Source organism: Tamandua tetradactyla, chromosome 3, assembly GCF_023851605.1.
Source record: "Tamandua tetradactyla isolate mTamTet1 chromosome 3, mTamTet1.pri, whole genome shotgun sequence".
In the NCBI taxonomy this organism is placed as follows: domain Eukaryota; kingdom Metazoa; phylum Chordata; class Mammalia; order Pilosa; family Myrmecophagidae; genus Tamandua; species Tamandua tetradactyla.
The window spans coordinates 122109276-122123700 of record NC_135329.1 but is presented as its reverse complement, the minus strand read 5'-3'; the positions used below and the strand labels follow the sequence as shown (position 1 = coordinate 122123700).

Here is a 14425-nt window from a genome sequence, read left to right as displayed (position 1 = left end):
AAATTCCAGAGTTCTCATTTGATACGTCATATGCAAATAGACCTCTGTCTCCATCCATTGGCCGTGTCTCTGCGTTTTATTCTTCTCTTGCAGGCCTGCAGGATACTTTCTAATTTATCAAAATCTTGGCACAATACTCATCATTGCCCTCAATGATGGAATCTTATGATTCCACGAGAGTTATGCATTCGAAGGCATATGCAAATGTGCTGAAAAACCTTGTGCCTGCAGTAAAGGAGACATGTTTTTAACATTCTTGAGAATGAAACATTTCTTTGGGTCTGTGGTGAAATGCTATGTTATTCAATAATTAATTAATTAATTAATCAATCAATCAAGGCCTGCAACTCAGCCACTAACTGGTTGATTGTCTTTGATGATCACAATGAAGAGAGATTCCCTCTTTGACCTCCAGTGTTGATACACCAGTTTCTAAAGCTTGTTCAAGAGCAAATCAGTTGGGGATTGTGGGGAAATTGTGTTGCTGCTTCATAGACACAGCATGGTTATCCCATGTTTTCATTCCCTCCTGGTACTATGTGCATTACAGAGGGAATTTGACAAGACGGGCAATAGGAGAAAGGGCTGCATTTTTACCAGAGTAGGTTTTTGTTTAAATAGCCAAAACCTTCCTCTATTCTGCTCTGTTTGTATTTTCATATTAGCCAAACCCTGTTTAAAATACTTTTGGCCAATGTTTATTATACTGTGGTTCCAATGTAGTATGTATAGTGCTTATTAAATGCTGTGGTCATAAATCACTTGGACAGCCCCATAAATTTTTTTACTGGCTTGTTCTTTTCTGTGTTCCTATTCATAGGATATCAATAACGAGAGTGACAGCTGACATTTCTCTTGCTAAGAGGTCTGTCCTAAATAATCCCAGCAAGAGAGCAATAATTGAACGCTCGAACACCAGGTCCAGCTTAGGTAAGATGTTCAAATGTGGTACTTATCTAAGGTCTGCTTTCAGATTGGGTTGACACTTTGCTTTTATGAATGTCTTTACCAATTTGTTGCCCATTCTGAGTGGGGAAGCACTAAATAGCTGAAGAGATGCTAGCCATGGAAAACAAGGGAGCAAAGTCCTGCATCAGCCAGAGCCTACTTTCTCTCAGCGTTAGTCAATGAGCTAATTAGTACTCTGGAGGGAACACTCCTCCGTGGGTACTAGTCCGTTACTGCCTAACCACATGAAACCACTCATCTCTGCTTTACCCATACTTCTCAGTGAGGCCACTGATACCTATCAAACCTGAGTCACAGCTGACCTGAAAGGAAAGGAGATGCCTGGCCCTCTCATGTCTTGAGATGAAAAGCTTGATAATGTTGTTCTCAGTGTTGTTTCCACTGCCAGCTGGTAGCACCCAGAATAGTCACATCTTTAAATAGAAATAGCAATCCCCATTAACAACATGCAGGGAATTTAAACATATCTTCTTGGGACACCAGTCAGAAAGCATCATAAAATTCACCATGATGGCAAAGTAGAAAAGCTGTATTAGCTGTACTGAAGATATGTAGGATCAGTGCTGTGGAGAATGGAATCTCCATCCACAGAAGCAAGTCCATGCTGCCTGTGAATCATCAAGTTCATCTTGAAAGTCTGTAATTTCCATGTTCACCAAGAGTGGTGCAGTCCCCTCATAAGTTTCTAAAGTCTCTTTTGCATTCCTATTCTGAGGGCGGTTTGTTTGGACTATCCTTTTCCACATGGACAGCGTAGGAAAGGTAGGGCTCATCTCATGCCACAACATTTTTAAACTACTGAAATGATATACTATAGATGATGAACAATTAAAAAAAAGTGCTCCCAAGATAGATTGCATGCTCAAACATCTCCATCAGGAATCCATTGAATGCTATGCCTTGACCCTGAGTCAAGCATTGTGCAGTTTGGAAAGAGGATATAAAGTATTATCTCTATATTTCTAGCACAGGAGTTGTACATAGTAATTGCTCAATAAACACTTGTTCAGTGGTTGCTTTGTGAAAGAATGTGGAACATACCAAATGGAATAGTTGTCAGGACTTGTAAAGGGATGATCTCAGAGATGGGTGTTCCTCTTTTGAGTCCTGCACCTAGCACCTTCCCCACACAGAGTGACCTCCTCTTTTTTTTTTATTATTAATTAAAAAAAATTAACCAACAAAACATTTAGAAATCATTCCATTCTACATATACAATCAGTAATTCTTAATATCATCACATAGTTGCATATTCATCATTTCTTAGTACATTTGCATCGATCTAGAAAAAGAAATAAAAAAACAACAGAATAAGAAATAAAACGATAATAGAGAGGAAAAAAAAAAACCAACTATACGTACCATACTCCTTACCCCTCGCCTTCACCTACCACTATTTCAAACTGAATTTATTTTAACATCTGTTCCCCCTGTTATTTATTTTTATTCCATATGTTCTACTCTTCTGTTGATATAGTAGCTAAAAGGAGCATCAGACATAAGGTTTTCACATTCACAGAGTCTCATTGTGAAAGCTATATCATTGTTCAATCATCATCAGGAAACATGGCTACAGGAACACAGCACTACATTTTCAGGCAATTCCCTCCAGCCTCTCCACTACATCTTGAACAACAAGGTGATATCTACTTAATGCATAAGAATAACATCCAGGATAACCTCTCGACTCTGTTTGGAATCTCTCAGCCATTGACACTTTGCCTCATTTTACTCTTCCCCCTTTTGGTCCAGAAGTTTCTCTCAGTCTCTTGATGTTAATTCTCAGCTCATTCTAAGGTTTTTCTCAGTCCTTTGATGCTGAGTCTCAGCTCATTCCAGGATCTTTGTCCCACTTTGCCAGGAAGGTCGACACCCCTGCGAGTCATGTCCCATGCAGAGAGGGGGAGGGTGGCGAGACTGCTCATCATATTGGCTGGAGAGAGAGACCAGAGTGACCTCCTCTTAAAGGCACAGTGTTCTGACCTTGAATTGGTGATGATGGCAGTGCTGGTGATGGCGAATCAGTTTAGGTAACTGGCTAAAGTCAAATTTCAGACATGACTAGGACGTCAAGTTGGGTTGAAGATTTCTCAAACAAGCACCTGTTCTTTGTTCTCCTGTCTTCCACCTCCTCCTACTCACTCTTCTCAGTGCCTTTGATTCTCTACCACTCGTTTCTCTGATGAGGAATGGAGGCTTAATAGCACAAGGCAGGCATCTGTCTCCTTCAGCCATCCAGCCGAGGGCTTCATGAGTATGCTCTGAAGTCATTCCTTATAATCTAGTCACCTTTCATCGGTCAGTGGTGGAGTGTGAAGGGTGGGGTAGCAGTGTTAGTATAAATACTGAGGAATCTCAAGTCACTGTTTTTAACCTTTTCTCTGTAAAATCATAAGCCCATAATCACTGGAATTAATTTGACGGTAATCTATTATGAAAACTACTATGGGAGCTTCTTATGTGCATTTGTCGGCTTCTTAATGCCTATTTGTAGATTCCTGCATCAAATGTTTATTGAATACTTGCTATGTGCCATGCATTTTGGTAGACTTGAAATACAGACATAAGGAAGACACAGTACCTTACCCATGGGCAAACAGAGAGGAGGGACAGAGTTAAACTATTGCGTGATTGTAGAATTATGAGTGAAAAGTTATGAGCATATTAGGGGGTGAGAGAAGACTTCACAGAAGTTATATTTGAGCTGTTTCCTCAAGGCAGACAAGAATGTACAAAGGCATCAACTATAAAAAACCTTATGTGATTGAGAAACAAGTAGTTCTGTGCATAGCATGCTTAGAAAATGGGAGTAGGAGTACAGTTTGAGAGCAATAGGAGAAGAGACTGAAAAAATTGTCTGAGGCCAGTTTGTTAGGGCTGTTATTCTTGCTAAGGAGATTTCCAAAGCACATTCCATGAAAAGTTAGTTCTATAAGATATTAATAGTTGTTCCCTTCAAAACATTTTCCATGGTCTATTAAATTTGGAAATGATGGGTTAAAAGATTGGCAGATTTCTTCACTTCATGACTCCTTAGAGCCTTTAAAATACTAGAAATAAATGCACATTTGAAATTCTAAAAGAAGCTGTTATACTAAGCAGTATTTTGACTGTATAACCCCCCTCCCACACACACACACCCTCCTTTTCCTATGGGATATCTTATGGGATCAGTGTACTCATTTTGGGAAGCATTGCTTTGGGCCCCAGGAAGCCACTGACTTATTTTAATAATGGAAAAAATGAACAAAGTTAGATACAAAAAGATTGCTGGTGATAGAGATGCTAAGGAGAGGTGGCCCAAGTCACTCATGGTCACTTTATAGAAGTGTTCATTGAGGACTTTCCAACATCCTAGTCCCTCCCTGATTGCTCAGAGCTCCATTTGTCTGGAAAACGCTTATGATGAAAGCTTCATGGGATTCCTTCTGAAAATCATTCTGGATGGCTAAGATTGTTAAGTTTGGTGGGAAATTTTTCTTTAACAAAATGAGCTATGTAGATAAACTTGTCTTTCTCATCTTTGCACAATTTATTTGTGGTATTTTATATACATATTATCCAAGTATTGGGCCCAGCCTAGTATTTAGTATTAGTATTTAGCTCTCCACAGCCACTTGGCTTGCATTGGTCAGGCAATAGGTTCTGCACTGGTCAGACAATAGGTGTGCCTGCCCTTTGTTCCCATGAAAACCACCCCAATCTCACAGCTGATGCAGAATAAATGAGGCCCAGGTATTTCTGAGTTATTTACACAGAGACTCACAGTGCCTCTGAGAGTTCTACTCCATTTAGGAAATGCTTTCTTTGTAGCATCTACTTTGCATCATTGCATTTGTGCTACCTCAGAAAACATTGCACTCAAGTTGGAAACGGAACACTATAGATTTGCTCTAGTATGGTCCTCATCAGGAGCTCCCTTTCATGAAAACAGCCAAATGGAGAACATACTCCAGCATCCTGAGGCTGCCACTGACCACATTAAAACTGTATTTTATTTTTTGAACTTCTCTCTTTAAAAAAATATTTTAAAACTATTTCTCTCATGTGAGAGAAAAAAAGGACAAATAGCTTATTATTACTAGCAAATGTAGAATTTGGTTTCCAAAGAATTTTGTAAATAAAGCCTAATTAACCAAAAGCTTTAAATTGATATCATGAAAACCGGTTACCTTCAGAGCAACGTATGATCTTTCAGACCACTGTTACTGCATTTTATGAAAAATAATAGAGATATCGACTCTTTACATAAATACTTCTTATGTAGATCATGCATTAAACATCAGTGATTCCATGCAAAATGAGAATTTGTTGCTATAATGCAAAGCCCAAGAAAATGGAATTACATGATTGTCTTGGGTATTCATGATCTTGAATACCCTGTCAGTCTCTTTTGGTTAAAGAAGGGAGGATGTTTTTGGTAAGCGATGTAAACTTAATATTAGATAAGCAAAGCAAATCCTTAGACTCTGAAACAAACTCTTTTTAAGAAGTAATATCACCTTTTTCCTATGTCATCTTTGAAATCATTTAAATTAGGTAACTTTGTGTACTTTATGTACTTTTAAAATTTTTTTTTTTACTCTATGTGCTTTTGACCAGATTACAACATTGATAGGTCTCATCTATGGCCTAAATAAGTAAAATAAAAATAAGTAAAAATTAATTAAACAGGACTATATCTGAAAATCAAATAGTCCAGTACAGATTTTGGACATAGCCCAAAATTTAGGTGATTTGTAAAGTATTAAAAAGCACTTTTAAAAAAAAATTTCAGAAAGCTGTTTTGTTTTAAAATAGCTGAATTGCCTTAGGTATTTGCAAATTATTAGATTTTTCATTTGACCAGATTCACACATACATTTGGGTCACTTGGCTATTACAGCCAGCCAAATGAATTTGTAGCTAGATACATTGCAGCATTTTAATATTTGGGTACTAGTTGCTATTGTTTTTAATGTTGGAGACAATTATACCTTAGAACAAGTTCATTGGCCCTAATGCTTAAATATAAGTAGACTTTGTAATATGCTAATTGTTATAATAGACTCAGAACAATTAACCAGTGGTTAATTTCATAAAAAAAGGTGAGATGTTTTCTTGGTGAAACATACTCAAAATGTTAATACATAACTTGCTCAGTAATGGAAATATTTCAGTGTAATTTGCTTTCTATGTGATGTTGCTGTGTACGTGTGTTTCATTGTTTTTTCCCCATGTGGTTAGAACTTCTATAGCTAAAATAAAAGTTCTTCAGAACAAAGCTGCAATCAGCAGCAACACAGAAGAGTCATAGCAATATAAATAGCTAAATATTTGGGTGAATATACGAAGCAAAAATCAAGAGAACCATCTCAGTCTCTTCTACCAGCTCTTTGGTTTTACATAGAACACAGCCTCTATTTCTCTAGCTTGAGAAAAGATCTTAAATTAGATAGGACTACGAGCATTCTACATGCTCTGCTTTTGCAGTGAAGGCAATGTTTCTGAAAGGAATACTCTTTTTAACATGAGAGCTAATTTATAAGAATAACTGCCCTATTATTTCTCCTTTTAGCGGAAGTACAGAGTGAAATTGAAAGAATCTTTGAGTTGGCAAGATCTTTGCAACTGGTTGTTCTTGATGCAGACACCATCAATCACCCAGCACAACTTATAAAGACTTCCTTAGCACCAATTATTGTCCATGTGAAAGTCTCATCTCCAAAGGTAATTAGCTCATTTCTGTCTTAAGGAGGATTCGAAGCTCATTTCTTTTGAAATATTCTTTGCTCCTTGCTTTTTCATTAGTGGTCAAGGAGAATGTCTTGTTGAGAGTCTCAGTTAATGAGCACATTTTTTTATTTCCCATAGTCTGGACAGGTTCTACAAATTTTGAGATGACACGTAAAGATCAGTCCATTCCTTCAAGAAGCTCACTGTTATGGGAAACAAACCAGGCAATTATTCAAGTGTATGATAGAAACAGAAAATTCCAGAAAGGTGAAGGAAAGTAGATACTTTTCATAGACTGTAGGGTCTACCTGGTAAATTTCTTGAGTATTATTGATTCTGTATCATCTAAATTCTTTCCTCACTTGAAAGAGTATATAATTCAAACAAGTGATCTCTGTTTATCTATCATTTGTAGAGAAAGTAAAATATCATTGTGTAGATTTCTCTTATGGAGATATTTCAGGTGCTAACATTTTTATTTAGATTGGGTTCTTTGAAGAATAACATGATTAAACTTAATGGGAAATTTGCCATCTATCTTATGCCACTGGGGAGATAAAAATTAAAATGGAAGAGCCCCCAATTTGTCTCTTTTGATTTGGGTGTTCTTCCTGTAAAAAAAAAAAGTGATGATGTTGTAAAAATTAAAATGAAAGATAACTTTGAAAGGTGCTACCCTAATAATCAGTTTCTTTCCAGCGCATTTTAGTGACACAATGCCAGTGTAACTCCCAAACAGAACACTGTTGTCCCCGCAGGTGGAGGCTGTCTACAGAAGCTGTGCCCTCTCCCAGCCTTTCTGATGTCCTCCGCCTGCCATCTCCAAGCACTTGTTTTTCACAGGATGATCTTGGGAATTCTGACCAAACCGGGGCCTTTTGGAATCTTTAGAATGTATTGGAATTGCCCTGACCACGGGGTCTCTTCTACCCAGAGCTGATGGGGGTGTCCATGCAGTCCTCACTTCAGTAGAGTGGCTTTCATCCCCTATCCCAGTCATCATGGGATCTCCAAGTGCAGGAAGGAGGTTTCTATGTGTTGATGATTCATACAACCTACTAGGCTAACACTGTTTTTTGAAGAGCACCCCTTTTCAGCTAAAAAAATAAATAAATAAATACGGGAGAGGGGAGCATTTGAGAATTAACAGCAGTGTCCCAAAGACATAAATATACCACTGGCTTATATGTAGCAATGTATAAATGCAAATGTTTTGCCTAAATTTCCAATCATGAAATAGTCTGATTAATGTAAAATTAAACTAGAGCGCATCAGTAATTATCAGAGACAAAAAGGACCAAATATTTAAATGACTCTGTATTTATCTGGTATTGAGATGGTGAACCAAAATATTATTCCACTGAATTTAGACATAGACAACTTGGCATAAGCCAGGTCTTCCTCTTCTGAATAGCTGTTTTTGAAATCTTGAGTAAAATCTAGGGTAAGAACTCAACATCCGGCTGGGCCATGGTGGCAGAGTTCTTGCCTGCCATGCCAGAGACCCAGGTTCGGTTCAGTTCAGTTCCTGGTGCCTACCCATGCCAAAAAAAAGGAACTCAAGATCCAGCCAAGAGCTCACATGGAGCTGGAGTAGGATAAATATATCAAATCCATAACTGAAAACCAATGTAAGTGGATGATGTCATTACAGAATTTATTATAGTTTCTCAGATTGTTTTCTTCTCTATTAATAAACTCAGAGCTAAACAGGCTATAAAAAAGTTCTAAGTTTGTTGAGCTTTCTTTCAACTCTTTGGCAGTACCTCAGATTCATGTCTTCTTCTATCAGGTTTTACAGCGATTGATTAAATCTAGAGGAAAGTCCCAAAGTAAACACTTAAACGTTCAACTGGTGGCTGCTGATAAACTTGCACAATGTCCCCCAGTAAGTACAATCTTTTTTTTTTCTTTTTTTGGCCTCAATCATTCTTGACAAGTTGAGAAAGGGTGGGTGTTTTTTTCATATTGGCACTATCCTTTTTATTTCTAGAATGGTGATAATGATGCTATGTTGTCATAAATCTAAAGGGTATGTGGAGCAAACTGCTGCTGTCGTTTTTGGTTACATGCAGGCATCTGGAACTGGGTGGTGTCTGCAGTGTAATACAAAATTACTTCAGGCCAGCCCTACTCTCCTTACTGCAACCATGATTACCTCTCAAACACTCAGCAAACCACTTAATCCAGCTATGTGGATGCTTTTAATAAAAGAACATAATAAAACAGGTTGATTTGACTTTCTTTTAACTTTTCTGCCAGAAGTGTCCAGTGGGCTTAAATGATTATGCTGTTGAAGGTCAAGACTTTATTGGCGCAACAGGAGCCCTATGGCTATCACAGATGATGCGGGCTGGGTTGCATAAGATGAAAAACCATATTAGAGCAACTCTTCTAAGTCATTGCCAGAAAACAGCTGCTGCGTTGGCAAGCACATCCTTGCGGTGATTGGTACCTACTATTGCATGTCACTGGGTCACCAGTGGCCAGTCAGTGTCTCCATCTGTATGGCTGACTTACCATCTCCGTGCCTGTGTTTCTCTAAAGGAAAGAACTGTCTTTCTTGCTGACTTAGTTCACTAGATTTTTGATATGCTTGTGTATGGATCATATATGTTCCATGGACGTATAAAACCCAATTCAAATGTTTAGAGAGGCAACATAGCATAACCGTTCAAAGCATGGACTCTGGAGTCAGAATGCCTGGGTTCCACACTAACTAGTTGTATAGTCTTGGGCCAGTTCCTACCTTGTGGTGTTGGTGTAAGGATTCAATGAGTAAATATGTAATAAAGCTCTTAGAATAGTGCCAGGCACATAATATGCACTAAGTGTTTCTATTATAGTTATTAGATGTACATTAATCTGTGTCATGTCTGGTCTGTTAGGCTTTGCAAAGAACTGTCCCCATCTGGTTCATTGCTGTATCTCTTGTCCCTCTTATAGTAGGCCCATGATAAATATTTGTTGAATGAATGAATGAATGGAAGAATGCCCAGGTAATAAAGTGTAGAAATGCATCCATTTATTAGATGCTTACTGTGTGCCATACACTGTGCAAATTGTTTTCCATAGATTATCTCTAACCATCACAGCTACCTAGTAAGGTGGGCAATTTTATTTCCCATTTGATAGTTGAGACCATTGAAGACAGAGAAGTTAAGTGATTTCTCTAAGGTCACACAGCAAATTAGGTTTCAGAGCTAGGTTCCAAAGGCAATGTTTCCTCTCTTCCCAACTCCACCCACCTACACACATATACCTAGTTATTTATCCTGCAAATAATTTATCATTTATTGGTAAGCTCAAGAACAATGCTATTCTTTCCAATTTTTAGGATAATTTTATAAGGATAGTCACATCAGTTTGGGTCTTCTGGTAAGCAGACATCTAAATGGAAATAGAAGTGCAAGTGATGTATCAGAGAAAATAACTGAGAGAGACAGAAAGAAAAAGGGACAAGAGTGCTTAGGAAAAGCCTTCAGACCCCGTGCTGATCTGACCCCTGTGAAAAGGAGGGGGTAAGAGGAGAGTTTCAGTTTGCTAGTGCTGCCAGAATGCAATATACCAGAAATGGATTGGCTTTTACAAAGGGGTTTATGAAGTTACAGGTTTACAGTTCTAAGGCCATAAAAATGTCCAAATTAAGGCATCCAGAAAAAGATACTTTGACTCAAGAAAGGCCAGCATCTGACACATGGGAAGGCACAGGGCTGGCATCTGCATCCTCTCCTGGCTTCTGGTTTCAAACAGCTCTCTCAGCCCCTGTGGATCCTTTAGGCTTCTGGCTTGCTTAGCACCTCATGGGAAGGCACATGGCAATGTCTGTTGGGGTCTGCATCTTCAAAATCCTTGTCTAGGCATCTGCTTTCTCTCTGTCAGCACTCCAAGCATCTCCTTCAACACTCCAGGCAACTCCAAAAGTATGCATCTATGTTGCTTCTGAGCTTTCTCCAAAATGTTTCCCCTTTTAAAGGACTCCAGTAAACTAATCAAGAAACACCTTGAATGGGCAGAGTTGCATCTCTAATCAAAAGGTCACACCCACAATTGAGTGGGTCAGTCTCTAGGTAAACAATCTGATCAAATGTTTCACCCTAAACAACAGGTCTAGCCCCACGAGACTGGATCAGGATTGAAAGAAAATGGCTTTTCTGGGGTACCTAGCAGTTTCAAATTAGCACAAGGAGGCTCAGATTGTGATACAGCTTTGGGATAATCTCAGCCAGCTTGATGGGGATCCCCAGCGCAAGCAGTGCCCATTAGAGGGGTCTCACATTGGACAGAAAAGTCCAGGCTCATGTTCCCACCATGCTCAGGCATTGGGTGGTAGCAGCCCGAGAACAGTGGTCTCAACTTGAATGCTGTGGTGGATGCTGTTGTGGGGCCTGCAGCTGCAGCAGCTGGAAGCTGTCTGCAGATATCCCTCCTCATAGCAACTTCTCACCTGAGGGGAAATCTGAGCGTGCTCCTCTGTAACCACCATCACAGGTAAAAGTTACCCTTATTTTTAGATGAGGAATCTAAGATAAATTTGTTAAGGAATTTAATGAGCCCTGTAATTGAACCTTCAGTCTGTCTGACCCCAGCAAACCTTTGTCCACTATACTACTTCACCCCTGCTTAGTATTCCATGAATCTCTGCCCTTCAACTTCACCGCCCAGGGAAGATCTCATTTTCTACTATATTTCCCCATCCCACTGGTCTGACAGGAAATTCGGCCATGCTTGCAGCTGTCTTCATCCTGATCCTGGGAAGAGCAGCACCCTGCGTGGTAAGGGTGGGGTTGGTGAGGAAGTTGGGGCATTGACAGAGAAGATCTCCAATGGAGACTACCATTGACCATGCCCACATGGTTCTTAAGGGTGTGTGTTCTGCTGTATCCAGACCTCATCTGAAGTATGGGATCTTTGCAAGGCTGGGAAATACAGGGTCCCTCCTTTCTGGCATATTACCAAGAGAGCTCCTTCCCCTTCTCAGTTTGCAGATGGAGCATTGGAGGGAGAAGGGAGCTCTTTTCCCCTTTCTTTCCCTCTTGTTGAATGCATTCAAGTGAGGAAAGAGTGAGAATGGGAGGAGCTTCATGAAGAGAAGTCAGAGATGTTGTAGAAGGACTCTCCACTGGTGAAGGCTAAAGGGTATGGTATCTAAGGTCTTTTCTGAAGTGTAAGACCCTGATTCTGTATGGATTTCGGAAGTCATCAACATAGAATTGAAACCGTGAGGATTGTTGAGTCCAGGGACAATAAAGCAAAGGAACATTATGCTAAGTGGAATAAACTAGACTGAAAAGGACAAATACACTATGATTCCACATATATGATGTATCTAAGTAGACTACGTTATAGAGACATAAGTAAATTAACCATTACCAGGGTTGAAGGAGCGGAAAATGGGAAGTTTTTGCTTAATCATCTAGGGCGATGAAAGGGTTTTGGAAATAGTGTGATGGGTACACAACATTGTGAATGTAATTAATGCCATTGATTTGTACACTTAAAAATCATTGAAATGACAAATTTCATGTTATTTAAATGTTACTAAAATAAAATAAAGGAAAAGTAAACAGTGAAAAAACATAAGCAGAAAATATATCAAGTCAGGTGATCCCCCCATTGTTTCAAAACATTGTTAAGAAAAAAAACTGGGCATCATTAAAATCAGGTACTTCCTCAGAGCAACACACAGGTGTGTCTAAGGACGTGGTATCCATGTCTCTGTATGGTTATAATAGATGAAACCAAAATATTTATTCATTCCTGTTCAGTGTGGCCCAGCTGCCATCAACTCCTTTGGGAAGATCTAAAGTACATTCAACAAACATTATTTAAGCATCCTTTAAGCCCAGTACCTTGCCAGGTGCTAGGAATACAAAGGCATGGCCTGCCTGCAAGGAGCTTTTAGTCTAAGAAAACTACAGATGGCTAAGACAATGAATAATTTGGCAAATATTTTGATAGATCATAAATATGATTACAGATATTATTTTGGAAACCTCTTACAGATTAAAAGTATGATTTAGATGAAGAGTTTCACCACTTCAGCACCATTGACATTTTGGGCTGGATAGTTTTTTGTTGTTGGGGGCAGCTTGACCATTGCAAGACATTTAGCAGCATCCCTAGCCAGTAAGTTGCGACAACCAAATATATCTCCAGAGGCTGTCAAATGTTTGCTAGGTGAAAATTTCCCCCAGTTGAGATCACAGGTTTAGATTAATGTATGCATAAATTTGTGGTAGTAGTGTTATAAGAGGACTCAGTAATTAGTTCCTGAGAATGAACAAATACAATATGCATTTTAGGTTAATTGGACTTGTCTTCTTTTTAATTTGATCTCTATATGAGGATGAGTTTATTATCTGTTACTTATTCCTAGTAATTACTAGAAAAATAGTTGTGAGCTATCCAACTGAAATATTTTAGTTGGTAAGAGGGTTGATAACTGAGTATTTGTGCATACAGTATAGCCTGTTAACATCTGAAATAGATGTGTTTTAGTTTGCTAAAGCTGCCGGAATGCAACATACCAGAAATGGATTGACTTTTATAAAGAGGGTTTATCAAGGCCAAATTTACATTGGCCTTGAAATAATCCAAATTAAGGCACCAAAATGGGATATCTTCTTGGACTAAAGGCAGCCATCATCTGGGTCACCTCTGTCAGCTTGGAGGCACGTGGCTGACATCTCCTGGACTTTTCTCAGTCCCAATCTTCTGATTCCAGTGGCCCTCCAGACATCCGATGTCTTAGCTTCTCCAGAGCAAATTCTGTTTCATCTCTTAGCTTAGCATCTCAAAACATCTGTGTCATCTGGTTTCATCTCTCATCCCTCTGTGTCGGCTCTCTCCAGTTTCTGGCTATTTCTGTGAATCCTTGCTTAGCACCCAGGGTATTTCTGTCTGCACCTCCAAACATCTGTGTCTAGGTATCTGCTCTCTGTATCAGCTCTTTTAAGGAATCCAGTAAACTAATTAAGATCCACCTTGAATGGGGGGGTATGTCTCCATGAAAATCTAATAAAAATGTCCCACCCACAATAAGCCTGCACCCACAAGACTGGATTAAAAGAGCATGGCTTTTCTGGGGTATATAACAGTTTCAAATCAGCACAAGGTGTAACCAAGAAAAGATATATGGAAACTTAAATGGAAATGATACTAACTGAAGACTTGTAAGCTAATTGAGGACTTGTACCTATGTCAAGAAACTAAAACAATCCCCATGCATTGGGAAGGCAGCCTTACCCTATCCTTATCTCAACAGGACAAACACTTGTTTTATATAATTGGTCAGGTAACCTGAAATTTTTAACAAGAAGACTGTGAAAGAAAGGGTTACCTTGTATTTAATATTTCCTAAACTCTATTTACGTCATTAAACCCATTCATTTGATACTGTGTGAATAGCATTTATAATGCTAAGAAGGAATTATGCACACTATTTTAACTCAGGTGAAGAAATCTTGGGATTATAAAAAATAGGAGTAATCAAAAAATGTTTCTCTGCATTTGGCCCTGCTGTACTTCAAGACCATAATTATAATTGTCATCCAAAGATTTGTGATCACTGTATCATTTTAGTTCCCTTAGGAGAATTTGCAACTTCCTTAATTGGCCCCTGCATCTCCAATCTGAAAAGTCAGCAGATTACACTGCTAAGAAATTAAGGCAGCAGTCTTTGGAAAGGGAATTCAAAAACAGCATTGAAAAAAGTTAACTCTCTGTCTCCAGACAGAGT

The 14425-nt window shown here is 38.8% G+C and overlaps 1 protein-coding gene across 2 annotated transcripts in view; it reads left to right on the top strand.

Moving 5' to 3' along the window:
- The window catches only part of CACNB4 (calcium voltage-gated channel auxiliary subunit beta 4), a 277034-nt gene that overhangs the window by 246585 nt on the left and 16024 nt on the right, over positions 1–14425 (top strand). For both annotated transcript variants that reach the window (XM_077153829.1, XM_077153828.1), the window contains 3 exons: positions 821–930; positions 6527–6678; positions 8477–8572. In XM_077153829.1, the coding sequence (XP_077009944.1) occupies positions 821–930; positions 6527–6678; positions 8477–8572 (358 nt within the window). The remainder of the gene's footprint in view (positions 1–820; positions 931–6526; positions 6679–8476; positions 8573–14425) is intronic.